The sequence below is a fragment of the Nansenia antarctica genome, assembly GCF_963989245.1.
Source record: "Nansenia antarctica genome assembly, chromosome: 11".
NCBI lineage: Eukaryota > Metazoa > Chordata > Actinopteri > Argentiniformes > Microstomatidae > Nansenia > Nansenia antarctica.
The window spans coordinates 15,606,907-15,633,370 of NC_137681.1; the positions used below are offsets into that span (position 1 = coordinate 15,606,907).

Genomic DNA, 26,464 nt, shown 5'->3' on the forward strand with positions numbered 1-26,464 from the left:
CAGGGAAAATAATAATAATGTACCTGGCAGCGGGGACCCATTTCAGACAGTAATAGCGAGACTGTGTTAAGTCCCGTTCGCCAAACACGCATGCATGGGTCCTTTTACTCAATACGAATGCCTCCAGACATCACTCCTTATCTACCCGACGTTTGTAAAACTCCTGGGCATCTTCAGGTGAGTCGAATGTGAAAGTTTGTGACTCGAAGGTTACCACCAGACGTGCGGGGTGCATCAGACGGAACCGGACTCCCTTCTGGTAGAGTGCCTGTTTGACGCCGTTGTAAGCGGTGCGTTTCCTCGCCAGTGCGGAGCTTAAGTCGGGGTAAAACCTCAGATGGGACCCCCGGAACTGCACCTCATGGCTCCTGGACCACCGCAGGGCTGCCTCTTTTTGCTGAAAGCGAAGAAAGCGCACGATGAACGGTCTCGCTGGTTTCCCGTCCCGTTTTGGGGCAAGTGATCGATGGGCTCTTTCCAGCTCAGGCGGCTCGGTGAACACATCAGGACCCATGCAGTCTACCAGGAGCTCAGAGATGAACTTAACCGGGTCTTTGCCGTTCTCGCTGCCCTCCGGGATGTTCACTATCCTCAAGTTGGATCTGCGTGACCTGTTTTCGATGTCGTCTACATGGTCCAGCAAGACTTGATTCTGGGTCTGGAGAGTTTTGATTGTAGCTTCAGCCGTGGTCAGTCGTTCAAAGTTCTCTCCGGCGATAGTCTCTGTAGCTATGAGGCGGGCTTGGAATGAGCCGACCGTGTCCCGGAGGGCATCCACAGCAGTTTCAAGAGGCTTTAAGGATACTTGGATAAGCTGAGAGACATCTTCCTTCAGTCCGGCTCTCTGCTTCGCCAGCTCGGCCACCAGCTGCGTCATGGAGATGTTGTCAGCAGCAGGTAGGCTACCTTTAGCACCGTTGCTATTCTCCTGGGCTGCAGCCATGGTCGCTAGTTTGCTTGCTATGCTAATGTTAGCTCGTGTTGCTGCGGGGGTCTGTGCGCTGGGTTTCTTAGTAGTTTTTGAGTTGCTCATTTTGACATCAAAAGGTGCCTAGGATACCCATAATGAGCTGTGACAATTTTGTAGAGGTTTGATGTTGTTTTAGTAGTGCAATTTGCAATATAATCGGGAGACCTGTTTTCGACGTCTTTGCTCTTACATCGCCAACCGGAAGCCCCAAAGAGCTTTCTAAGGACATCAGGGACAAAATTGTAGACCTGCACAAGGCTGGGATGGGCTACAGGACAATAGGGAAGCAGCTTGGTGAGAAGGCAACAACTGTTGGCGCAATTATTAGAAAATGGAAGAAATTTAAGATGACGGTCAATCTCCCTCGGTCTGGGGCTCCATGCAAGATCTCACCTCGTGGGGCATCAATGATCATAAGAAAGGTGAGGGATCAGCCCAGAACTACACGGCAGGACCTGGTCAATGACCTGAAGAGAGCTGGGACCACAGTCTCAAAGAAAGCTATCAGTAACACACTATGCCGTCAGGGATTAAAATCCTGTAGCGCACGCAAGGTCCCCCTGCTCAAGCCAGCGCATGTCCAGGCCCGTCTGAGGTTTGCCAATGATCATCTGGATGATCCAGAGGAGGAATGGGAGAAGGTCATGTGGTCTGATGAGACCAAAATAGAGCTTTTTGGCATAAACTCCACTCGCCGTGTTTGGAGGAAGAAGAAGGATGAGTACAACCCCAAGAACACCATCCCAACCGTGAAGCATGGAGGTGGAAACATCATTCTTTGGGGATGCTTTTCTGCAAAGGGGACAGGACGAATGCACCATATTGAGGGGAGGATGGATGGGGCCAAGTATCGCGAGATCTTGGCCAATAACCTCCTTCCCTCAGTAAGAGCATTGAAGATGGGTCGTGGCTGGGTCTTCCAGCATGACAACGACCCGAAACACACAGCCAGGGCAACTAAGGAGTGGCTCCGTAAGAAGCATCTCAAGGTCCTGGAGTGGCCTAGCCAGTCTCCAGACCTGAACCCAATAGAAAATCTTTGGAGGGAGCTGAAAGTCTGTGTTGCCCAGCGACAGCCCCGAAACCTGAAGGATCTGGAGAAGGATGGGGAAAAAACTGGCGGCCATGCTGGCCAATCCCTCCCACCCGATGTACTGCGAGCTGGCGGGGATGAGGAGCAAGTTCAGCCACAGATTTGTTCTCCCCCGTCAAAGTACAAAAAGATTTGGACAGTCCTTTGTTCCAGCTGCACTCCGACTCTACAACCAGGCCCTGCAGGGTGGGGGAGACCTGGAGCTGGAACTTTTGGAACTTTTTACTTATTGAGCCTGCACTGTTTTATGTATTTTATTGAATGTTTTCTGTTTTCTGTATTGAATGTTTTCTGCCCTAACTGAGCTGTTTGACAACAAAATTTCCCCATTGGGGACAATAAAGGTTTTCAATCAATCAATCAAGATCTGTATGGAGGAGTGGGCCCAAATCCCTGCTGCAGTGTGTGCAAACCTGGTCAAGAACTACAGGAAACGTCTGATCTCTGTAATTGCAAACAAAGGTTTCTTTACCAAATATTAAGTTCTGTTTTTCTGATGTATCAAATACTTATTTCATGCAATAAAATGTAAATTAATTACTTTAAAATCATACAATTTGATTTTCTGGATTTTTGTTTTAGATTCCGTCTCTCACAGTTGAAGTGTACCTATGATAAAAATTACAGACCTCTACATTCTTTCTAAGTGGGAAAACGTGCAAAATCAGCAGTGTATCAAATACTTGTTCTCCCCACTGTATGTGTCATTTGCGTACATGTTGAAGAAGGTAGAGTAGATTTGCTTGGGCAATAGCCCTCTGGGTGTGTCTTTTTAAATGTCAGCTACCTAAGTAACTAAGACCGCAGTCAGGACGGCACTGTTGTGATTGGTTGAGCTTTATGATTATTAGGGGCGTGGTGTGGCGTGCGTGTGGTGATGGTCTCGCTCCAACAAGCCCAGCTGGCTCCCAGAACTTGCTCCTCCCAGTTAACCACTATGTCACACGCCCTAGGCTTTTGAAGAACTTTTTAAGGACACTTATTTCTTTTGTTCGTGTTTCTTTTCATACAGAAAACACATTGTGTTTGTGTTGTGATTATTTATCGTTCAGTAAAGGTCAGTAAATGTTGTTTGCTTGTTTGATAGAGCTAGACTCAAATTATAGGCTAGTCTTAATCAATGTCGCAAATAACACGTTTGCTGTAGCTAGGGCGTGCTAGAACCATAGCTTTTCTCTCCGCCTGATAACTGTTTGGTAAATGCCATGTTTGTCTGTTTCCCCTCCTCTCTCACTTTCTCCTCTTTCTCTTCCTTCCCCACCATCCCTCTCACTCACCTGTTCTTTCTCTCTGCAGTTCTGCCCGTCCTGCCCATCCATGGTCCAACAGGCAGCTGATGGAAGATCCGGTTTTCAACGTGCCCACCATGGTCTCCAGACTGCCCAAATTCGGTTCTCGTCCCCCGGGTGGCTCCGGTCCACTGCCCAACGGATCCCACCAGCCTCTTGTCTCTGGCATTGTGGGCAAAGGCCTACCCTCTGCCAGGCAGAATGGGGCGTTCCGCATGCCGCCCTCTCTGAAGTGGAAGGGTAAAGGTGTGCCCACTGAGAGAGGGATGGACACTGACAGGCCTGTGGACGAGGGGGGAACTGGGCCTCCCTCCCGGCAACAGCCCCAGTCCCCAGTGGTGGTCCGGGAGATTAAGAAGCCGTTCACGGCCACAGTGAAGGTGCGTGGATGTGCCTCTGCCTCTGCCCCGTCCTCCACCAGCCCCAGGACTATACCCCATTCCTCTTTTAGAGCCGGGCCCCGCGGAGCTGTACCCAAACAGACCCAGTCTGGACCCAGTCTCTGCAATGGCAAACAGGGTCTGACTCTCAATGGTCAGGCTAGTAGGCGGTTTGGGTCCGGTGGGTCTCTGCGACGGGGCCCAATGCCTGGTTCCCCCCATAGCAATCTACCCAGTAGTCGGTCCCAGTCCAGCGACAGCCTCAAGTCAAGTGTCCTCTCAGAGGAGAACATGGTTCGCTCCCAGAGCCTCACTCATGTCCAGAGGCTCCCCTCCCCCACCAAGCCACTCATCACCCGCTCCTACTCCTTTAACAAGGCCTCAGAGTTGGCTAAAGAGCTCCCCAGGCCGCTAGCTAAGTCGCCACTAGCTAAGTCTCCCCTGACTAGGCGTACTCCAGCGCTCAGTGGAGGGAGAGGAAGTGGCCTCCTACAGCCTAGTAAGGGTTTTACTGCTCCAATCAAGCACGGGTCGGGAACAAGCTCCCTCATCCCCCCCACTGCACTGAGGAAGTCCCTCCTCCCCAGCACTGTATCCACCAAGCCGTCCTCGGCCCTCGGCTACAGGCTCTCGCGGCCGTCACTCATCAAACAGCCCCGCCCCGTCCTGGCCGGGAAAACCCAGAGTGACCTGGAGGCGGGTGACGGGAGGAGGAACTCTGTGGAGACGCCCCCTGTCACCCCAGACCCGTCCAGTGCCACGGAGAGCCCGGGGAGCACCCCAGAGGAGCCATCGGAGGGGCTGCCGGAGGAGCCTGTGGCCCCCAGTGCGGTGCGTTCCCTGGGGGAAGGTCTGGAGGATATGTCCCTGTCCTCCACCTCCTCCCTGGAGCGCAACGACACCAGTGAGGAGTACATGGACGACTTTGACAACCTGGGCAATGGAGGAGACGGTATTATGCTGCTCTCCGCCCACGATGCAGGGGTCGACCAATTGCAGCCCGATGCAGACGACGACAACGCAGTCGTCAATCGGCATCATGGCGGAAGCGCCGTGACAGAGCTTCACAGCTTCCTGTCTGAGACCGTAGACTGGGCCGGGATGGGACTCACTGGTGAGACGTCAACTTGGTTCCTTTGTCAAGCTCTATTTAAAGTCAACATTCCAAACCATGATATTAACCAGAAGAATGTACCCTTACCTTAGTTAACCATTAGGTTTCAACAGTTTCCTCTCTTCTCTCTATCTAGCAGGTAGAGGGGATTACAGGCCGTCACCTCGCCGTGCCAGCCATGCTCTGTCAGGGGGGGCAGACTATGCCCACGGCTCGTCCCTGGACCTGTCCCCGTCAGACAGCTCTGGGGGCACCTACATGTGGGACGAGGAGGGTCTGGAGCCCCTGGGGACCACCACCCATCCCTGTGGGAGCTACGACTCTGACCTCAACAGCGTGGTGAGTCCACAGCCTTGACCTCCCATCTGATCTATTAAGCTCTGTTAGCATAATTGACTAATTACCGTTTTCTCAAAACCATCATGTTAAAATCAAGCTACCATAAAAATCACGCTGTGAGTATTCTTGCTCTGCTCAGCACTAATTGCTGAATCAAATTGGGGCCCAATGAGTGGATACAATGAATAAACATAAAGTATGCTAATGTATGGTAAAGATGTTTTTTTATTTTTATTTTGTACTGTAGTTTGTACTGCAGTCCACAGATCTGCTAGGGTATACAGTAACAGTATGGTTCTCTCTTACTGATTACCTGATCCTAGTTGGGCTGCTGTAAAAAATAAATAATGTTTAACCTTTGTCCAATGAACAGTATCAGATAAACTGCTGTTTAAGCAGTGGGTAGCTAATAGTCAGCATTTTTCTTTCCTCAACGGGCTTTTTTTTTTTTTCACTCTACTTCCATTCTGTCAGTTGAAACTGGGGAGAGGTTGAAGTGATTAGGATCCTGGGTGATCTGTATGCTGGAAGGACAACGGTTGCCCTGCTGGCCTGACCTAGATGATGTCACTGTGGCCTGAGTCCATTTCAGCTCATTGGCCCTTCCCCTAGCCCTTACTAATGTATCTGGGATTCTTTTTTGTCAGATATGCTTGTCCCTGCCAAAATGACGCACTCCTATTACTGGATTTTAGCCAATGGAATCAATGGGATAATATGACCGTCGAGTCGTCTGTGCCACAGCAGCCTATCCTGACATTTGAGAGAGAGAGAGAGAGAGAGAGAGAGAGAGGGAGGGTGGGGGAGAGAGAGAGAGAGAGCGAGAGAGAGAGAGAGAGAGGGGGAGTGAGAGAGAGGGAGAGAGAGGGAGCGAGTGAGAGGGAGTGAGAGGGAGTGAGAGGGAGAGAGAGAGAGAGGGAGAGAGAGAGAGAGAGAGGGAGAGAGAGGGGGAGTGAGAGAGGGAGAGGGAGAGAGAGAGAGGGAGGGAGTGAGAGGGAGTGAGAGGGAGTGAGAGAGAGAGAGAGAGAGAGAGAGAGAGAGAGAGAGAGAGAGAGAGAGAGAGAGAGAGAGAGAGAGAGAGAGAGAGAGTGAGAGAGAGGGTGCTGCTGCAGGGTGGTCTGGGCTTCCAAACACTAGCTCTCTCTCTTTAGACATCAGCAGGCTAGAAGAGGCCCCGCTTGGGTGGCTTGTATTGTTGCCCATCACATGCTATCTAATACGGAGACGACAAGTACATTCCACCTCTTTTACAATATACAGTGGGGGAAATACGTATTCAATTTAGACCAGATTGGTATTAACTCAATAAAACTATACAGCTAAAGAAATTCCAATCCATAAAAAAAGCTATGTGCAATAAAGTGGAATGACACAGGAAGAAAGTATCTAGAATCAGTTGGGTTAGTGTATGTTGGTGGGTAAGTACTTTGAAAAAGGGTTTCCCACCTCTGAATGCAAGTAAACAAATGATTTGTCACCAAGCTTTCCTGCAAGAAACATCTCATGATGGGTAGAACCAAAGAGCTTTCCCAAGTCCTTCGCAACACTTGTTGAGCAGCATAGTAATGCACTGGTTACTGATGGATGTCTTAACTCCTAAATGTTCCTACCAGCACCATTGGGGTCATTATCCACAAATGGAAGGAACATCTCTCGACCATCAACCGGCCACGCACACGAACCCCTCGCAAGATATCTGACCGGGCAGTCAGAAAGGTAGTCCAAGAGCTAAGGACCACTCGAGCAGAGCTCCAGAAAGACCTGTAAGCAGCGGGTACAGTTGTCACAAAGAAAATAATAGGCCAATGCACTCCACTGCCATGGTCTCCATTTGCGATCATCCCAGAAGACTCCATTACTGAACAAAAGGCTTGTTGAAGCTTGTTTGAAGTTTGCTACAGAACATTTGGAGAAGCCTGTAGATTACTGGGAGAATGTACCGTAGTCTGGTCAGACAAGACAAAAAGAAAAAAAAATCAGCAACAATATGACACGTCATGTTTGGAAGAGAAATGACTGCACAATCCTAAAAATATCGTACCTACAGTGAAGTTGGAAGGTGGAAGCATCGTGGTATGGGGCTGTTTCTCTTCATATCGTAGTGGTGGAATCCAAATTATCCAAGGGAAGATGAATGGAGCCATGTACCGGGAAATTCTTGAGAAGAATCTGTTGCCATCCACCAGGATGATGAGGATGAGACGTGGGTGGTTCTTCAGGCTGGACAATGATCGAAAACATACTGCAAAGGTGACTGCCCGATCACGTCTCTTCACAACACTGGCTCCCCGCTGGTGGAATGAGCTCCCCACGGCTGTCAGAACGGCAGAGTCACTACCCATCTTCCGTCGTAGACTGAAGACCCATCTCTTCGGGTTACATCTTAGCTGCTCCTCCTGAGACATCTTCTGACCCTCACCACTACGTCTCCTAAAGACACCCGCTTTCCCCTCTACTGTGTCCCTAAGAACTTCTACTGCCCCCCTGGTACTGTTTCTCAGTTTCTCCAGTAATATAAAAAAATAAAAAAATGAAAATAAAAAAAAGTTTTAGTAGAAGGCGATAATAGGGAGAAGGTTTTTCCTTCTATCAATGGCCCCGGGCCCGATCTAGAGTACTCTTCCTGCAACGAATAGTGGACTGCTGATTCACATGCTTAGTATTCAAATGTATTGATTGTAAGTCGCTTTGGAATAAGGCGTCTGCTAAATGCCAAAAATGTAAATGTGAATGTGACTAAGTTGGTTCAAGAGAAAGAAAATAAAGGTGTTGGACTGGCCTAGTGAACCACCAGACTTAAATCCAATAGAACATTTGTGGAAGGAACTGAAGATCAACATTCACCAGCGAGCATTGAAGAATGGGTCAAAATCCCATCTGATCACTGTGAGAGAGAATTGTTTTCGTACAGCAAGTCTTGAAGCCGTCATTGGAAACAAAGGCTTCTCCACCAAGCATTAAGTACATTTCAGTTGGCGTGTTCAATACTTATTTTCTGTGTCTTTCCTCTTTTATTGCACATAACTTTTTTTTTATGGATTGGAATGTTCCTATTTCTTTAGCTGTGTCGTTTATTGAGTTTATTCCAATGACTGGTCTAAATGTCATGTGAATAGCTGCAATGGGAATATGTTGAATTGAAGCATTTTTGAATACATATTTCCCCCACTGTATATCTATAAGGCACATGATGGTTCAGTTGGTTGCCATTGTGTGTTACTCAGTGTTCCATATTCGAAACAATCCAGGAGCTGGATCCAAAAGTGCTGAATCACTGGGCTTTGGTGAGGTCAGTGCTAGATAACAAGCTCCAATACACACACACACACACACACACACACACACACACACACACACACACACACACACACACACACACACACACTTCCGTCTGATACCTACCCAGTCATTGGAGCTAGCTAGGTCATGTGAAATCCCTGAAGTTGTGGCTTTGTGCTGTCCTCATCCATTGAAAATGGCCAGTTTTCTGACTACTCCAAACCCCATTTACAGTGGGGTGCAAAAATGTGGGCACCCCTAGTCAAAATGCCTTTCACAATTCATATCTAAGTGAAAAGAAGCAAACCTAACCTCTAAATGGTACAAAGTTAAACATGACACATTTCATCACATTTTAAAGCAAGATTCATTTTTATTTTTTACTTTTTACAGTTTCAAAATAATAAAACAAGGAAAAAGGCCTTGTGCAAAAGTTTGGGAATCCTGTCAGCTAGTACTTTGTTACTCCTCTTCGGGCAACTATAAACAGCTAAGAGTCTTTCAATTCTTGTTTTGGGAATTTTCCCCCGTTCTTCCTGGCAGTACACCTCTAGCTCAGAAATATTCTTCGGCCTTCTTGCATGCACGGCATGTTTGAGATCTCCCCACAGATTTTCAATAATATTCAAGTCAGGGGACTGTGATGGTCATTCCAAAACCTTCATCCGTCTTTCCCGGAGGTACTTCATGTTGATTTTGAGGTATGCTTCGGGTCATTGTCTTGCTGGAATACCCAACTTCGATTTCTGGACTGACCTTCGAACATTAGCCTCTAGAATGTCTTTCTTGATATTTGATGGAATCCATTCTTCCTTCCACCCGCACAATATTGCCAGTGCCCCCAGCTGCTACACAACCCAAAAGCATAATGGACCATGCTTAATAGTTGGCAAGGTGTTCTTCTCTACAAATGCTTCACCCTTTTTTCTCCAAACATACCTTCTTTGGTTGTGGCCAGTGGCCAAAGTTCAAATTTGGTTTTGTCAGTCATTGTTCCAATATATAGTTAAACCCTGGAATTATATTCACCTGACTCATTGAAGCCCTAACGAGTAAATCACTGTGGTCTGGGCCTTAGTAATCATCTTCTCAAAAGGTAACAAAGAATAATACAAAAGGGTTCCCAAACTTTTGCACAGGGCCCTTTTCCTTTTTTATCATTTAAAAAGTCATAAAAATAAAAATAAACCTTGCTTTAAAATGTGCAGAAAGGTGTCATGTTTAACTTTGTAGCATTTAGTGTTCAGGTTTGCTTTCGATCACTTGGAGATAAATTCTAACAGACATTTAAACCAGGGGTGCCCACATTTTTGCACCCCACTGTACTTTCCCCCCATGCATTCCAGTGGGGCCTCAGCCCATCCATCCCTCCATGGTCACCTGACCTGGACTGTATTATATATAATGATTAGTGGGAGATTTATTTATGTAAGGATCACAAGGCCCCACAGACATACTAACTGTTATGCAATATGTTATGCATTGTTTGTTACAGTATAATCAGCCCATGTCTGGGAACCAGATTAGCCCTGTCTAAAGTAATACTTTGGCGCCCACTCCTGGAAATTCATATGCTTTGGCTGCGCTGGACACAGCAAGTTGACTGTCTTGCAATGCAATGAGAACTTGATAGAGGGCAGCATTGGTCTGCAAGGGTATTCAAACCACCTCTGGCCCCACTGGGAAGTGTGTCAGGTGGTTTCTGACATATATATTGTGAATTAATAATGTTATAGAGACCGATATAGTGTTTTCTACCATCTCATATTGTTTAAGTACTAATGCCTGGTGTCAGCAATAAAAAAGATTGCCTTTACTGAAAACTATAGCCTAGACCAGGGGTCGGCAATAGGCGGCCCGTGGGCCATTGCTGGCCCGTCACCAATAATATTTGGCCCAGCAGATTATTTTGAGAATCCACTTTTTATTTTTTTTATTTTATTTTTTATTTTATTTATTTATTTATTTTTTAAAATTACAATATCGGACCGACAGTCCAACACCGCGCCTATAATGTCCGAATAGAGAATCTACCTCCACCTGAATAATGCGTATTGTACTTGTATCCATGTTGAGAGTGAATGACACAGGGACAGACAATCAGGCAGCGGGGTGCACCGAAGTGCACTGACGCTGAACCCCTCATAGTGAATCATAAGTAGGTGGACAAGGCGTGGTGCTGAAATAGCCAACATGCGGTGTGTGGTTTGAAAAAAATTACATCAGCTCATTAAATCATTCAAACGTAATGTTTACGTATGTGACTGCAACACACATATGAACAGTAACAAAGCAAATTCTGTTTAATTTTCTGAAAAACATTGACAGCAAAATCGGCGCAAAGTGGTGGTAGGCCTATGCTCCTGAAACGACAGAGCAAACGCGCTATTAGGGATAATAAGTACAACGAGCCATTCATTCAAAATATACAAAATACAATTAGGTTATTAAATACAATAACGACAGGCTTGGTACTCACTTAATGTGAAAAGTGGCATCTCCCATCGGTCACTATTTGCTTGATATCTGGTGATATTGACGTCACTTTAATCCGCAGCCAGTTTATTTTTATTTGTATGCATCAATCGATTCCTCTCGTGCGTCTTTATCACATTCATTGACGAAAAGGACGACTTGTATAGAAAGGGAACATCGTGAGCACGGAAGATGTGAGTCTCACAACGGCTCTGCATTGATGAAACCAGGTAGGATGAACGTATAGTTCGCTGTCCATTCCTCTTTAAATGCCCTGTTTCCACCGTCAACTTTCCTCTTTAGACCTTTGGAGAGTGACATGATGTTTCTCTTGCTAGCAGGTTAACTGTTTAGCTAACTTCACCCGGCACGCAAACAACCAATCCAATAATAAATAATGTGACCTTGTCTGGGAGGAGGGGGGAATAATTCAGAATAAAACGATGTTAAATAATTATTAGAATAAGTTAGGCTGCGATACATCGTCAGTCCACATATTTATTATTCAAAACTATGGAAAAGGGTGAAACTAAGTTTCAACGTTGTTGAGAATCACAACACAAACTTGCTAGTCAAGCCTAATACTGCAACGTAATGGATTGGACTGCTACCTAGTTAACTAGAACACTACTTTACATTGTTAGCAGGCTCACAAAACAAGCTGTGTTAGTTGACTAGCGATGTGTACATTTTTCGAAAGAAAAGTCAAAGCATTAGAACGTGTCACATTTTTAAACAATCAATTACTTGAATTAGCCTTTGATTATGTTCTGGCCCGCCATCTAGTGGCTCAAAAAAAATTTGGCCCGAGGCCAAACCTAATTGCCGACCCCTGGCCTAGACCTAGGTTTTCAAACTGATCCTCTATTTCAACACTTGAGGCAGTGGCTGTATCTCCTCCTGCAATGAATTATCTCAGAAACAAATAAAATACACAATAATATATATTCTATTATGGCAAGGACATTAGGCTACTTTGAAGTTTATTTCCCTGTGGGGAGACTTATGAGTCAACCCTATCTGCAAAGATGGATTAGAAGTCTCAAGTGTGTGTGTGTGTGTGTGTGTGCGTGTGTGTGTGTGTTAGGCTACCCTAAGGAAAGGGAGGTATTAGAAAATAGCTGCAGTGAGATCATTAGAGAGATGGAGATGTGGGAATAAATAAAGGAAAGAGTGTGGGCGGGGGGGGGGGGGGGGGGGGGTGCGGGTGCGGGTGAGAAGAGAGGAGCATCCCATGAAGAGAGGAGGAACCACCCCACCACCACCAACCCCCTTCCACTGCCCAGCCATCCCCTACACAATCATGCTCAGGGAAATTCATTCCTGCCTTCCTGCCTAAATTATGAATGTATTATGAATATCTACGACACAATGTCAAGATGCTAATGTATAATAAGCTGAATTTTCTGTGATTGTGACATGATGGGCCCTGCCATCCTCCCCGGTGGGTGTCTGCTGCCTCCTTCACAGCTTTTTGTGATTAGCTTTGAAAAATGAATGCCTCCTCTGCTGCTCTCTTTAACTGACGACAGAACAGAGCGTACTGCTGCTGGAGAGGGGGGAGACAGAGACAGAGACAGAGAGAGAGAGAGAGAGACAGAGACAGAGAGAGAGAGAGAGAGAGAGAGAGAGAGAGACAGAGACAGAGACAGAGAGAGAGAGAGAGAGAGAGAGAGAGAGAGAGAGAGAGAGAGAGAGAGAGAGAGAGAGAGAGAGAGAGAGAGAGAGAGAGAGAGAGAGAGAGAGAGAGAGAGAGAGAGAGAGAGAGAGAGAGAGAGAGAGAGAGAGAGAGAGAGAGAGAGAGAGAGAGAGAGAGAGAGAGAGAGAGAGAGAGAAGTGTGTAGGAGTATATGGGAGAACGTGGAGAGCAATGTCCCTGGAAGCATAACTAATTCAGCCTGAGCTATGTGATTGCCTTCACAGTTCACACTCATGCAGGAATACTGTGCAGGAACAGGCTTGTAGCAGTCATGTTACATGTCGCTTTGGAATGGAATCATAGAGTGAATGCCAAGAGAGAGAAAGAGAGATGTCTATGTATGTCTGTCTGAGAGAGAGAGAGGTGGTTTGTAAATAGTTATTTTATATGTATATATATACACTCACTGAACACTTTATTATGAACACCTGTACACCTTCTCATTCATTCAGGTGGTGTAATGGAGTGGGGAATGTTTTCTTGGCACACTTTGGGCCTGTTACCTAATACCAATCATCGCTTGAATGCCATAGTCTATTTCAGTATTGTTGCTGACCATGTGCATCCCTTCAGGGCCACAATGTACCCATCTTCTAATGGCTCCAGCATGATAATGCACCATGTCAAAAAGCAAAAGTTGTCTCAAATTGATTTCATGAACATGACAATGAGTTCAGTGTTCTTCAGTGGCCTTCCCAGTCACCAGTCACCAGTCTGAATCCAATAACACCTTTTGGGTGTGGTAGAATTAGGGAGATTCACAGCTTGAAAGGGCACCTGAAAGATTTACAGGAATTGTATGATGAAATCATGTCATCATGGACCAGAATCTCAAAGGAAAGTTTCCAACATCTTGTGGAGAGGAGAGGCTGTTTTGAGATTAAAAGGAGGCCCTGCCCAGTATTAGTATAGTGTTCCTAATAAAGTGTTCAGTGAGTGTATGTGTTTTTATTTTTAATTTTTTATTTTTTATATCAGTCTGCAGTGTGGCCTTTGCTTACTTTTCACACAATTGTTGTTATACCTCAAGCTTGCACTATCACAGCGGCATCATTTACATTTACATTTTTGGCATTTAGCAGACGCCTTATTCCAAAGCGACTTACAATCAAAACATTTGAATACTAAGCATGTGAATCAGCAGTCCACTATTCGTTGCAGGAAGAGTACTCTAGCTCGGGCCCGGGGCCACTGATAGAAGGAAAAACCTTCTCCCTATTATCGCCTTCTACTAAAACGTTTTTTTTTTTTTTTTTTTTTTTTTTTTTTTACTGGAGAAACTGAGAAACAGTACAAGGGGGGCAGTAGAAGTTCTTAGGGACACAGTAGAGGGGAAAGCGGGTGTCTTTAGGAGACGTAGTGGTGAGGGTCAGAAGATGTCTCAGGAGGAGCAGTTAAGATGTAACCTGAAGAGATGGGTCTTCAGTCTACGACGGAAGATGGGTAGTGACTCTGCCGTTCTGACGGCATCAGGCTAGCAGACACCAACTACGCAGTGTGGAAATGCCTAAACAGGATAAGATCTGGTGTTGGACGTACAAAAGCCACTCTCGCCAAATGGGGATACCTAAATGACGGGGACGTTGTGTGTGACTGTGGCACTGAACCACAGACCATGCAGCACCTCCTGATATGCCCCCTGCTGGAACAGCCCTGCACATCAACGGACTTGGCAGAGTTCAATGAGAAGGGACAGCAATGTGTTCAGCTGTGGTTGAACCACATCTAGCCAAGCCTTGTAACTGACTCTCTTGTGGACACGAAAAGAAGATCAGGCTAGCAATGACTTGCCTTAGAATTTAACACTAAACACACACACACACAGCAAAGTGTGAACACAGGCGGTGACAGTGTCCTGGCGTTTGGGTCTGGCGGCCATTCCCCTGCTCTATCACTCTCCCTGTGGAAACGTCTGTTACACTCAGCCAACAGCTCTGTCCTCCCTGCCTCTGAGGGGCTATGTCAGCTCCACCCAGTCCACTCATCCACCCTGCCTCTGAGGAGTTATGTCAGCTCCACCCAGTCCACTCATCCTGTCTGCACTCATCTCATGGTGCCCAGCCTCACGCTACACCGCCAGAGATCTGTCTGTGCCAGATCTGCAGCGTAGATGCCATGACTCATATCTGAAATGTGTGACGTTTGGTCTACAAGGCTAGGTTGGGTTGCTCCCTTGATTTTATGTTTCAATCCATAATCGTAGTGGTATGAATGAATATACAGATTCTATAGATGCTGGTCACACTAGCATCATGTCTGGCCTGGAAGATATTGTGTTACGTGTTCTATAATATATTATTTCTTTCAACTGTTACGTTTTGATTGTTCAAAGACCTCAAGGTTAAACGTCACTCATCTGTTTTGCTTGTCCCCCCCAGCTTGTTGCTATGTATACTGCCACTCAAAAGAACATAGCAAATCTTTCATAGCTGGATCAGCAGGAGTACGGCAACACGCTGTGCTGTGTTCAGCCTGAACACTAGGTGGCAATGTTGGTATGTGCTGGGCATCTTGGCTGGCGGAGATCTAAAGACAGACCTGCAGGCTCGGTCTCTCTCTCTCTCCCTCCCCTCTCACTTTATCTCCCCCTATGACTCTCTCTCTCTTTCTCTCTCTTTCTCCACCATAATAATCTCCACTGCTAGAGCAGAGAATTTGCAGGCGGAGCACATTATGTCCAGAAGAACTGAACTCGAGTGTGTCTGGGGAGTCCTATTGTTGTTGCCTGCATTACTTAACAGGATCTGCAGTTGGCCTTATAGTGTGTATCTGAATAACGTTCTGCTGAGGGAAACAACACTGAAAGTAGCATGAATTTGTTTCCCTTTGCGGTAGAAAAACCTGCATTCGTACAGTAGCTGTAACCACAACGAAAAACACAAACACCCTTGTGGTTTGGAAAGAGAGAGAGAGGCCACAGCGTATTGAACCAAGGATAGCAACTTCCAGCAGACACAGTTGTGTTTGATCCATCCGAGGTCATAAACCCAGCCTGAAGCCCTCAAATGCTCTCCTCCTCCTCCTCCTACAGAGTGCCTATGCCCCTGAAATTCTCTCTGCACATCCTCCTCCTTCTTTCTTATTCTCTCGTTTCTCTCTCACTATCTCTCTCGTTCTCTTTCTCTTCCTCTCTCTCTCTCTCTCTCTCTCTTTCATTCTTCCTTTCCCTGTCATTCTATACCCTCCTTCATCTCTCCCTCTCCACCTCTCCCTCTTTTTCCTTCTCCACCCCCTCTCTCAGAGAACAGAGAAAAGAGCTGACAAAAAAAGTATTCTCTTTAATCCCAGCGCACTGATTCTCACATCAAAGCCCTGCGCTCGGGCAGCCATTTCTACTTGTTTACCGTATCCACTGTGCATGCTGTAATGTTGTAAACCAATCAGCACTTCATTAGCTCGTGAAAGGTGTTAGTCTTTTAAGGCCCTTTGTTGTGTCTGTCTTTGTTTTAGTCATTAGGAATCAGTCAGGCTTTTATGCCAGCCCTAAATAGGTCATATTTATTAGGCCATTAGGGACCTGGATGAACTGTGTGAAGGATTGGTGGCTACACTAAATCTAGCGAACGACCATGAATCCGACTGAACTCCTTAGCTTCACTCGGTTCCCTATTCCCGTCTTGTCTGCTATCTGAACACGGATAGCGTAGCTAGTATCCCCTTATGGGAAATTGAGATGACTATAATGCTATAATGACTAATACTGGCTAAAACACCCGTCATTATAAGCGAGATGAGGGTTTCCCCCCACCAGTGTATTTGCAAAGCCATGGCCAGCAGGGAGACGCTGTTGGCGCTAGAAATCATCAAACCCGTTTTTTCTTTTTGCTGCACAATATTTAATTTTCCCGCAATTTTAGGAGGCTATCAAACAGAGCAAAACTTAACTGCAAGGTTACACTATAAATATTAGATTAAAGCCGATGAGAAGCAGACATGGACCTGTACTGTAACTCTCAAAGTTAAATAATACATCAGGGTTCAGAGTCTGTAAATAAAGAAGGAAACCCCCCCCAAAAAGCCTGTAAAAGTGTTAAGGGTGCAGATCAGTGGAGGCTGGTGGAGGTAGAAATCAGAGGACGGGCTCATTGTGATGCATGGAATGAAGAATGGTATCAAACAAGTGTGTTCCATTGCATTCCATTCCATTCAATGTGATGAGCCCGTCCTCAGATTTTCTCCCTCCACCAGCCACCCCTGAAAACAACCCACCAGCGTTCACCAGCATGGCCTCTTAAACATACGCTGTTAGTCAGCGCTCTGACACGTACTGGATTTACTCAGCGACAGAGCGTTTCTGCGATTTAATCACGCCTGTGATGTGCCTGACCTTTTCCTCCACTTTACTGATGCTGCTTGACAATTTCATTACCCTTCAGCTCACTCTCCCCCTCCTAGCCCCCCTGCCCCCCCCTCCCTCCCACACAGGCAGCACACAAATCCACTAAGCAGTACATCTCGTGTCTCCTTTGTTGGGGGTGTTACAGCTGGGTGGGGTTGAGACTGGGCTGAATTGGTTAGGCTATAGATGTTAAACCATTTTTGGGGTTTATCATTTTTGATATTGAATGTTTGGAGCCAACTTGGGAGTCCAGTTTCTGAACTCTGGCTTATAGGCCCGTGGTGACTGGTTTGGGCTTCGATCCCCTCACCTCCTGTGACCCACCCTCCCTCCTGTAGAGCTGTGAGCCAGTCAGACAGTAGCCCTGAGCCAGGGTGGCTGTGTGAGCGAAGATCCTGACTGGTGCATCTCTCTTGGCATGCCGGATCTCCCAACTCTAGACACACACTGCGCGATAGAGGGGGCCAGTCCACCGCAACGCCTCCGAGGCGTCAGTTGTTACGAGAAATCGGCACGGATGAGTCGATGATTCTGTCAGGTGCCTCCGTGGCGCCACTAGTCCTGATTTTAATGGGCCGTTCAATTGGCCTCCCTCTACACACACAAGCCCAGCCCTAAAACAGAACAACTGTGTGTCAAACACAGGCTTGAGGCAGAGGGGTTCGTCAGGCCTGGAGGTTACACTGCTCATTAAGTTGTCACTTTGTTTCTCCCGCGCCACTGTGAAGAGGTAATCTGAACGTTAATGCGATCATTCCACCAGACACCAGTCTTTAAAAGTAGAAGAGTCCCCCCCCCCCCACCCCCCGTTCTCACCAGAAGACTCTGTGCAGTCTACTTGTTTTTTTCCTGCGTATTCAGGAACTGTCACAGACACACCATTGGCAACAGGGACTTTGCTGAAATATTGATGAGCGAGAAGCGTGTGCTCGCTCTTTCGCTCCTAAAGTCCGCTTAGTTAAAGGCTGTGGATTTCTCGGGCAGAACTTTGGCCCGTGAACAACTGTGCCGGGCTCTGGGTCAGCAGCTGGGTCATATTGTGTGTGTATTTTCACTCAGAGAGCTGTGCTCATCAAGCGAAACATGAAAGCAGCTTTCGCAGGCTGCTGGTAAATGAAGTCCAGATTGGGGAAGCATGAAATAGATTCAAACTAGCTCCGGACTTCAACTCCCATCAGCATCTGCGCTCGATGCCCCCATGGGATCCTCCTGACTGGGCACAGCAAGTGGAGTGGCACAAAAAGTGATAACAGAAGTTTTTAGTTGTTGCTTTTTTCTTAGTTTCTTTTTTTCCTTTTTGACCGTGAATGACAATACCAAACCTTTAGATTTTCGCTCCTACAATTCCCTCAGAATATAGCAACTGAGTGAACTGACATGACCATTTTGAGCCATAACCAACATAATTCATCCAATTTGCTTCAAGTCTGCTGATTTGCTGCTTTCCTTCACTCTACTCATTTACTCAACATAGAACTATGACATTTACTGTTATGAGGAAAAAACAAGTTTGTGCCTGCCAAGTGGAATTGTCATGGAAAGTTCTACTGCACTGTATGAAAGAGAGTAGCTCCCGACTTTGACCCTCAGGAGCGATTTAATGGATTATCCTGTCCCATCCCTACTAGTGGTGGTGTTCCCATGTGGGATTTGAACTTCTGATCACCAGACCAACTGGTTAATGGGATACTCCACAATTCCACAGTGTCTTCTGTATTTAACAAAGGATCACATGTATCCCATACCATACCATACCATACCATACCATACCATACCATCTGAAAAGCGGAGCAGGCCAGGAGTTGTGTTGCAAGGAAGGTGATGTCAGCTGGAGGCAGTTCCAGCCATAGAGATGGCAGTAGATGCAGTTGTAATGGTTCAAGATTACACTTGTCTTCCCAGTTTCAGATACACACATTCATCTGTGGTAGTATAAGCACACAGCGGTAGAATGACGTCACAGGCGGAATGCACGTCGGCGTAGCAACAGCGTTCGAACGATCAGATTTTGATGAGCCGTTGATGGCCCGGACTATTGGCAGGCGGACAAAATTTGGCATGACAGTTCCACCCTTGCTTTGAAGGGTTGTGTGTGGGTCTTATGACATGTTAGCCAGGCACAGGGGCATGGGGGGACAGGGACAGAGGGGGAGGGCCGCGGACTCGGATCCCTAAGAATGTCATGTTAGACTTCACCATTGATCTTCTCCAAGCCTTGTAGTGTGTTGTTATTTTACACCAGGAGATTAGCCTGTAATGTGCTGCTGCTATGGATGGATGGGTGTCAGCCATGAGGGAAATGTCATTTCCGCGGGTGTGGTCTTCTGTGACTAAGCCCACTCTAGGCAATGCAGGGGGCCAGAGCCGAGAGGGGCATGGGCCAGAAGATAACCATACGCTCTATGTGGCAAAACGATTGGTTGTTTTCACTCCCCCGCCATCCCCCTCTTGGACTTAAATAAGTCTTCTTTTTTTTTTTAAAGTGGTCCTGTTTATTTCAAAACACCATCTTCTTCAACCTGTCTCGAGGGTCTATTTAGATGAAAAAAGGGCCCGCGCAATTTGTTCTGACTTTGTGGTTTAAAAGGGAACAATTTGAATGCTAAGGATTTGAACATTGATTCAAACATTGATTTGGACTCTTGATTGATTTGGCTTTCTCTCTCAGTTTTTAAATGGCATGGATTGCTGCTTTCAAAAGAAACCTGCTTCACTTTGTTGCATGTAGTTTTGCTCCATGTATTTTTGAACAACCTCCTCCTCATATTGGAAATAGATTACTATGCAATCTGTGTTTCGATGTAGCTCAATGAAGTCACCCTTTGAAATGGTTTCCTTTCATAATAATTGGGCTGACCTTCCTCTCTCTCTTGCTCTTCCTTGCTCTCTCTCTCTCTCTCTCTCTCTCTCTCTCTCTCTTATCCTAGGACATTCTAAACAACCTCGACAACCTGGAGACATGTGACTTGGATGACGATGACCTTATGCTGGACGATGACCTCCCTGAGGAGGGCTCCTTGCATAGTGGTGAGTGTGTGTGTGCATGCTCGCAAATGTAAAGAAGGTTTGCAGGCAGTCTTGAGAGACCAAACAGGCTTATCTAGAGATGCTCCGATCAGGGTTTTTGGTGCCGATCACCGATCACCGATCACTGGAATCAGTGATCTGCCGATCCGATATCACCGATCACCGATCACAGCGTCGAAAATGGCAATTGAAGCATTCTATTTATTGTGTAGCATTATTTATGTTTTTAATTATTCTTAACACCATTGACATTGTATATTAAGTATTCAAATGAAATTAGGAGATGAGAAAGTATCATGAATTGACGACCATCTGTTTTATTGAATTCACAACCACCTGTAGCTTACTTCAGGAAAAACAAATAAAATGTGAAAATAAAAATCATAATAAATAAAATGTACACTGTCACATCAAATGTGCAACATTCCACTCGAATGAGAGGAACTAGGGGCTCTTAGAGAACTTGCTTATACTGTAGCTTTCCTGAGGAACAATAAACATACCCAAACTAAACTGCAACATAAACAGGCTATAGCCAAATATAAAATACTGTTTCAAGTCAGTCAGTTTCAAGTCATATTTAGGAGGAGATAAGACAGCAAGTCAGCAATAATCAATAAAACAAAAAAACAAAACATTGCACCTAAGGAGATTTCAGACTCAAACCTTACTTTAAGCAGCATCACTGGCAGATTAGCCTTGAGAAATACAAGCATCTCAGCGTTTTTGGCACTCAGCCTGTTCCTCTTATCATCTAAAATATGTCCTGCTATGCTGAAAAGTCGCTCGCTATCTACACTTGTGCAAGGTGCACAGAGGAAGACCTAAAACTCACGCGCTAATAGTTGTTGCTATGGGCCAAGTGACTTCCTGCTCGCGGGGTCACATGACGTCGCTGAACACTACCTACACTACGCTCGTGAAGTCGCACTGGAACTCTGACCAGCACTCGTGGAACGCCTCTCGTCCAATCAAAGCACTCGGTCCCTTTATGACGTCGAGCCCAGTGTGCGCTTCGGCGCTCTCTGAGCGAATCGACGAACCACTACCTACACTACGCTCGTGAAGTCGCGCTGGAACTCTGACCAGCACTCGTGGAACGCCTCTCGTCCAATCAAAGCACTCGGTCCCTTTATGACGTCGAGCCCAGTGTGCGCTTCGGCGCTCTCTGAGCGAATCGACGAACGCAGCAAATGCCGTATGATATTCGTGGTATTGAAAGACCTTGCGTGCGTCCCTCCGCGAGGTATTTCTTTTGAGCAGACATTACAAACGGCATATTTGTTGTCTCTTTCCGACACTGTGTAATATTTCCAGACTGGCGACGCCATTTTGTAAACTGATCGGTCGTGTTTGATCGGCCGTTTTGAGAACTCCGATCAAAACCGATCAAGGCCATATCGGCCGATACCGATCGGCGCCGATCAGATCGGAGCATCACTAGGCTTATCCCCGTAATCCTTAATGTAACGGCCTCCAGTGTCCGCCGTGTCCCTGTGTTTTTGTAAATGTCATTGTCATTACATGTCACACCGCATCACCGGTCATGTCAAGGTGGCCCCCTTTCTGCTAGAGTTCCAGCGGGCAAGAAGTGAGTCAAGAGGTCATAACCCGAAGAGGGGTGGAGGTCATCTAGCTGTTTCCTTTAGAGACAGGTGCCCTTTCACTATTGTTAGAAACTCGATTTCTCACGTCCGCTACTCTGTCCACTCACGTCCTCCACTCACTTTCTTCTAAAAAATGACTGTCGGAGCATATCTTAAGGAGAGGAATGCGTCTTGAGTAAGAGGTGAGTAGAGTACAGAGGAGAGGACCTGAGGAATCAAGCTTCTAACAGTCGAGAAAGGGCTGTAGTGTCTCAGGGCAGGAAAGGTGAAGGCTTTCTATCTTTACTCCAAACACCTGTAACAGAAAATAAAAATGCAAACATCAACAACAGGGCTCTTCTGTTAGGCTGTAACTGTAAGCCCCAGCCTTCTGAGCAGGTTTTTTTTCTTCAAAGCAGCTCAACTCAGTCTTTCCCTCCCTCTCTCTCCGTTTCTCCCAAGGACCTCTCGTGGTCTATTTGATATTCTGCGAGTGCGTTTCTCATAGTGCTCTAGTTTTTACTGGGTACATCGTCTGTGTCTCAGTGAGTACAGTATGTGGCCTCCTCTCTGCCGTAGCAGTGTGTACTATAGACCGTGGAGCATGTGGGCCGGCATGTTGGGTCCGCTCTCTCTGCCCGGCAGAATCTGCCTTCTCTGCAGGGTCGTCCATCCCACTCCTCTCCAGCCTGGGAAGCTGAAGAGAATGACCCACAGATCATTTCCATAACGCTTCATTGTTCTCTCACAGTGGGAGATGGAGAGAGAAGGAGAGAGAGAGACTGTTACAGAGAGCCCCCCCCCCCCCTCCCCTATAGTTGTACAGATGCTGAGTCTCAGGCATCAGTTTTATGGGCCACGTGCTGGTTTCACAGACAAGGCTTAAGCCTTAAGTGCGACACACTTTCAATGTAAAAAAATCTCTGTAGAAGATGCTTTTTAGTCTAGGATTAGGTTTTAAAGCCTTGTCTGTGAAACCAGCCCTATGTGTTTCGTGTTAGTCCTGATCTCTCAGAGTGCTCCTGTCTGAATATAGTACTTACAGTACGGGAAAGAAGATAATGACGTACCGTCTTTTCATGAAGTACGGGTGGCTGTCGCGCATGCATGTGTCTACTCAGTGTGTCGACACGTCTGGCCTGTGTCTCTCAATAACCCAACCAACCGCCCGGACCATTTTGCGATGGATCCGTCCTTTGACACACCGTGCCTTTTGTGTTTGCCCTCTTGTCACAGATGCTGATGGGATGTCCCATCTCGCCCACTGGAGGAGACAGCTGTGCTGGGGTGCGCAGGATCACCTTCACAATGACAACATGTGAGTTGACTGTGCCTGCGCTATCTGTGTCCCTCAATTCCTCTGCAGTCCATCTCCCACTTTGGCCTTGTTGTGGGGAAAGAGATAGAGGGAGGGAAAGAGAAACGTGCGTGCGTGTGTGTGTGTGTGTGTGTGTGTGTGTGTGTTCACCGCTGACACGGCGGAGACAGACTCATGTTCAGGCGTAAGTAGGTAACCTGTCGAGTTGTCTTGCCTGTCGCTCAGCTGTCCGAGGCTTCCTCCCATGAGATTGTAGTTATCTCCCCCACACACACACACACACACACACATAAACACACACACGTGCACACACACTTGACTGTCTCTGTCCTCTCTTCTGAAGGGATGGTGTGTTCCAGACGTATGATGAGCTCCAGGGTGAGGGGACCGGCTCAACAGGACTTGAGCAGGCGGTGGAGCTGGACGAGCTGACGCTGAGACACATGGCCGAGGACTGCTCCTCTGTCAGAGCCCAGCTTCAGCAGCTCAAGATGCTGTTGCAGGTCAGGAGAACACACAAGCATATCCTCCCACACATGTTAACACACAGGGTGGGCCCACGCACGCACGCACGCACACATGCGCGCACACGCACACGCACACGCACACGCGCACACACACACACACACACACACACACACACACACACACACACACACACCATTCCACTACCCACTTCTGATCTTTGATCATCTGTACACGATAAATTCCTATTGTCTATTTCAGTCTGAGTCAAGGGACGTGTCTTTTATACCCATAACCACTTTGAAAGTCATCTAATCTTATTTTTCTCTATTTTGACGAGACAGATTTAGGCTGCTGTTGCTATTCTTATCCTTTAGCAACAGGCTGTCTTGATTACATACAAATCTACTCTACAAATCTTTCTTTGTCAAGCTTTTTTGTGCACAGACACAGATCTCTACCTATTTGCCAGCTCTTTAACCATGGCACCGGGCTGTGTCAGATTTGCAGTGTTGTCTCCCTTAAACAGTGTCCTTTTTCTCTGTCTGAAGGATGCTCTATAGTCAGCGCTGGCACCAGTCCTGTTCCTATCGATTTGCTATCTATCTCTTGCTCCCCTGAGAGAGCAGCGGCCTCACTGAGACTGTGTTTATATCTGAGGGAGGCTTGCTGGCTGAAGTTGGAGTAAAGTATGTCACACTGTGATGGCTTTAGGGGAGAGTCATGACTGGCACTAATGGCCTGGTTAGCATTATCCCATGTGACATTTGGGGACCCATGATGTGCCGTGTGACATGGCAGGTTCATTGAAGTACCATCCTAGCTTGTAAGTACTGACAGTGTTAAGAGAGAAGAGAGAAACCATTTTGATTTCAGGAAATGTTACTGTCCTAATTTTGGGCAATTTGGTTTGCAGCTCAATAAAAGACATTGCACATACACATTACAAAACCCAATCTAAAAAAACTGAACACACACAAAATCGAATAAGCAGGTTTTTGTGATTGTTGGAGGTTGCATAGTCTGAACTGTAGTCTCTTTATGGAAATGAATAACTTCACGACCAGTAGCTTTTACCAGTGTCAGTAAGCTGTTGAAATGTGATATGTAATGGAGTATTCATGGCACGTCGTGCTACAAGACACAGCTCTGTCTCCTGGAGCCATTGTCATGCAACACTGTTGTACTGAAATACATAATTAAGCAGTTTTTCTTTGCTCACCTCTAGGAAAAACAATCAACCCCATCCGAAATTAGCTCCCGCCTCTGAATATAGCTTAATTTATTGAAGCTGGTCTTGGCACTGCAATTTTCTCAGTTCATAGAGCATGGCTCTACCAATGCTAAGGGTTGTGGGTTCAATTTCCGCTGGGACCAGTTGTATTCAAAAGGAATGCACTCACTCTACTCTGAGTCATCTATATGACATATACCGCATACACACACTCACCTAATATTTTCCTTGCTAGGAGACACTGGTGCATCTCTGCGATGTGTACACTGTGTTTAATCCGTATCGTTGATACCTCATGACATTGCCACAATACCTCGGTCAAAGAGGGCCATTTACCCATCAGCCGTGTTTGCGCGGTACCTTCCTCTACCATTAGAATCACTGTGTGTGGATCTGACAGAATCGACGATTAAAGCAGGCGATTTGGGAACACTGACATCTGAGGCAGCGGGATATTGCTAAAGGCTCATGTGGCTCTGTCAGTGACGGAAGATAAACGTGGCGGCCATGAGAGGTGTCTGTCTGATTGCGGGCGGCTTCTTTTATTGGTTTTTACGGCTGGCTGCCTTGTTCTCTGTGTTCCCTGGTTAAACCCTCTAGCGAGCAGGCTGGAGCAGGAGACGGACGTGCTGATGGAGTTGACCTGCCTGCCTGGCTGGACACACTGAAACTGATATCTAAAGCTCTTCTTATCCTATAGCCTCTAGACAAGGAAGATAGAGGGCATTAGAGCGCAAACACCAACTCAGGCCCGAAGACGTGGAGTACAAGTCTATCCTGTAGTCGTCCTCAGTGTACCTGCGATGTCTCTCTCTCTCTCTCTCTCTCTCTCTCCCGTCATAAACGCTGGCTCTGTGGGAGCAGAGGTCGGGATCCGTTTTCAATCACTTGATTGAAATCATTGATCAAGCAAGCCCCTGTTTTTTTGTGCGAGTCACACAGGGTTGTGTTTAGTCGACGTACTCTATGCTATCTCGCTCAGATCCACATGTGGTTTGAAGGTGCGCCAATAGTGGTGGGTGCTGTGGCGTAGCTAATGGAAGAGGGGGTGGTCTCCCCCTTGACCCTCACAGAGATGAAAAGTGCTTTGAGGGAGGGTGATGGAGGGATGCGGTGAAGGAGGGTTGGAGGTTAGAAGGGGATGAGGGCATGCGGTGGAGGAGTACTGAAACATAGAGGGATCAGACAGAGAGCTGGGGATGACTGACAAGCCCCAGTAGAATACTCTAGACTGATCCATGCCTCTCTCATGAACCCATCATCCTCTTCACAACCTGACAGGGGCGGTGCGTGTGCGCGTGCACGTGCGCGTATGTGCGTGTACACTCCAATAAAGCAGGAACTTGTATCAGCCTGGTGTCATGTTGAGGTGCGTGAGTGAGTGTGTGTATGTGTCTTGCCTTTATAGAAGGCCTGATTGACACTAAAAAAAGAAGCTTGTGTGTAATCCTATTTCATGTTGCTCCCTTTACGACCTAAGGCACAAGACCCATACCGAGTCTGCTGAGTGTTATTTTCTTTGTGTCGTGATGTGGCAAGAGAGAATGGTAGAATTTATTTTTTTCTTCTTCTATCACAACGACTGCCAATGGCCCCTGGCCTGAGCTAGATTACTCTTCCTGCTACGACTGGTGAATTGATGATTCACTCGCTTAGTCAAATATATCGATTGTAGTCGCTTTGGAATAAGGCGTCTAGTGATGCTCCGATCTGATCGGCGCCGATCGGTATCGGCCGATATGGCCTTGATCGGTTTTGATCGGAGTTCTCAAAACGGCCGATCAAACATGACCGATCAGTTTACAAAATGGCGTCGCCAGTCTGGAAATATTACACAGTGTCGGAAAGAGACAACAA

The 26,464-nt window shown here is 46.7% G+C and overlaps 1 protein-coding gene across 1 annotated transcript in view; it reads left to right on the forward strand.

Moving 5' to 3' along the window:
* Window positions 1-3,399: 3,399 nt before the first annotated feature.
* The window catches only part of ccser2b (coiled-coil serine-rich protein 2b), a gene marked incomplete at both ends in the record, with an annotated part of 43,835 nt that continues 20,770 nt past the window's right edge, over window positions 3,400-26,464 (forward strand). The window contains 5 exons of the mRNA XM_080542335.1: window positions 3,400-4,846; window positions 4,983-5,185; window positions 19,905-20,004; window positions 22,827-22,908; window positions 23,252-23,411. Of these exons, the coding sequence (XP_080398461.1) occupies window positions 3,400-4,846; window positions 4,983-5,185; window positions 19,905-20,004; window positions 22,827-22,908; window positions 23,252-23,411 (1,992 nt within the window). The remainder of the gene's footprint in view (window positions 4,847-4,982; window positions 5,186-19,904; window positions 20,005-22,826; window positions 22,909-23,251; window positions 23,412-26,464) is intronic.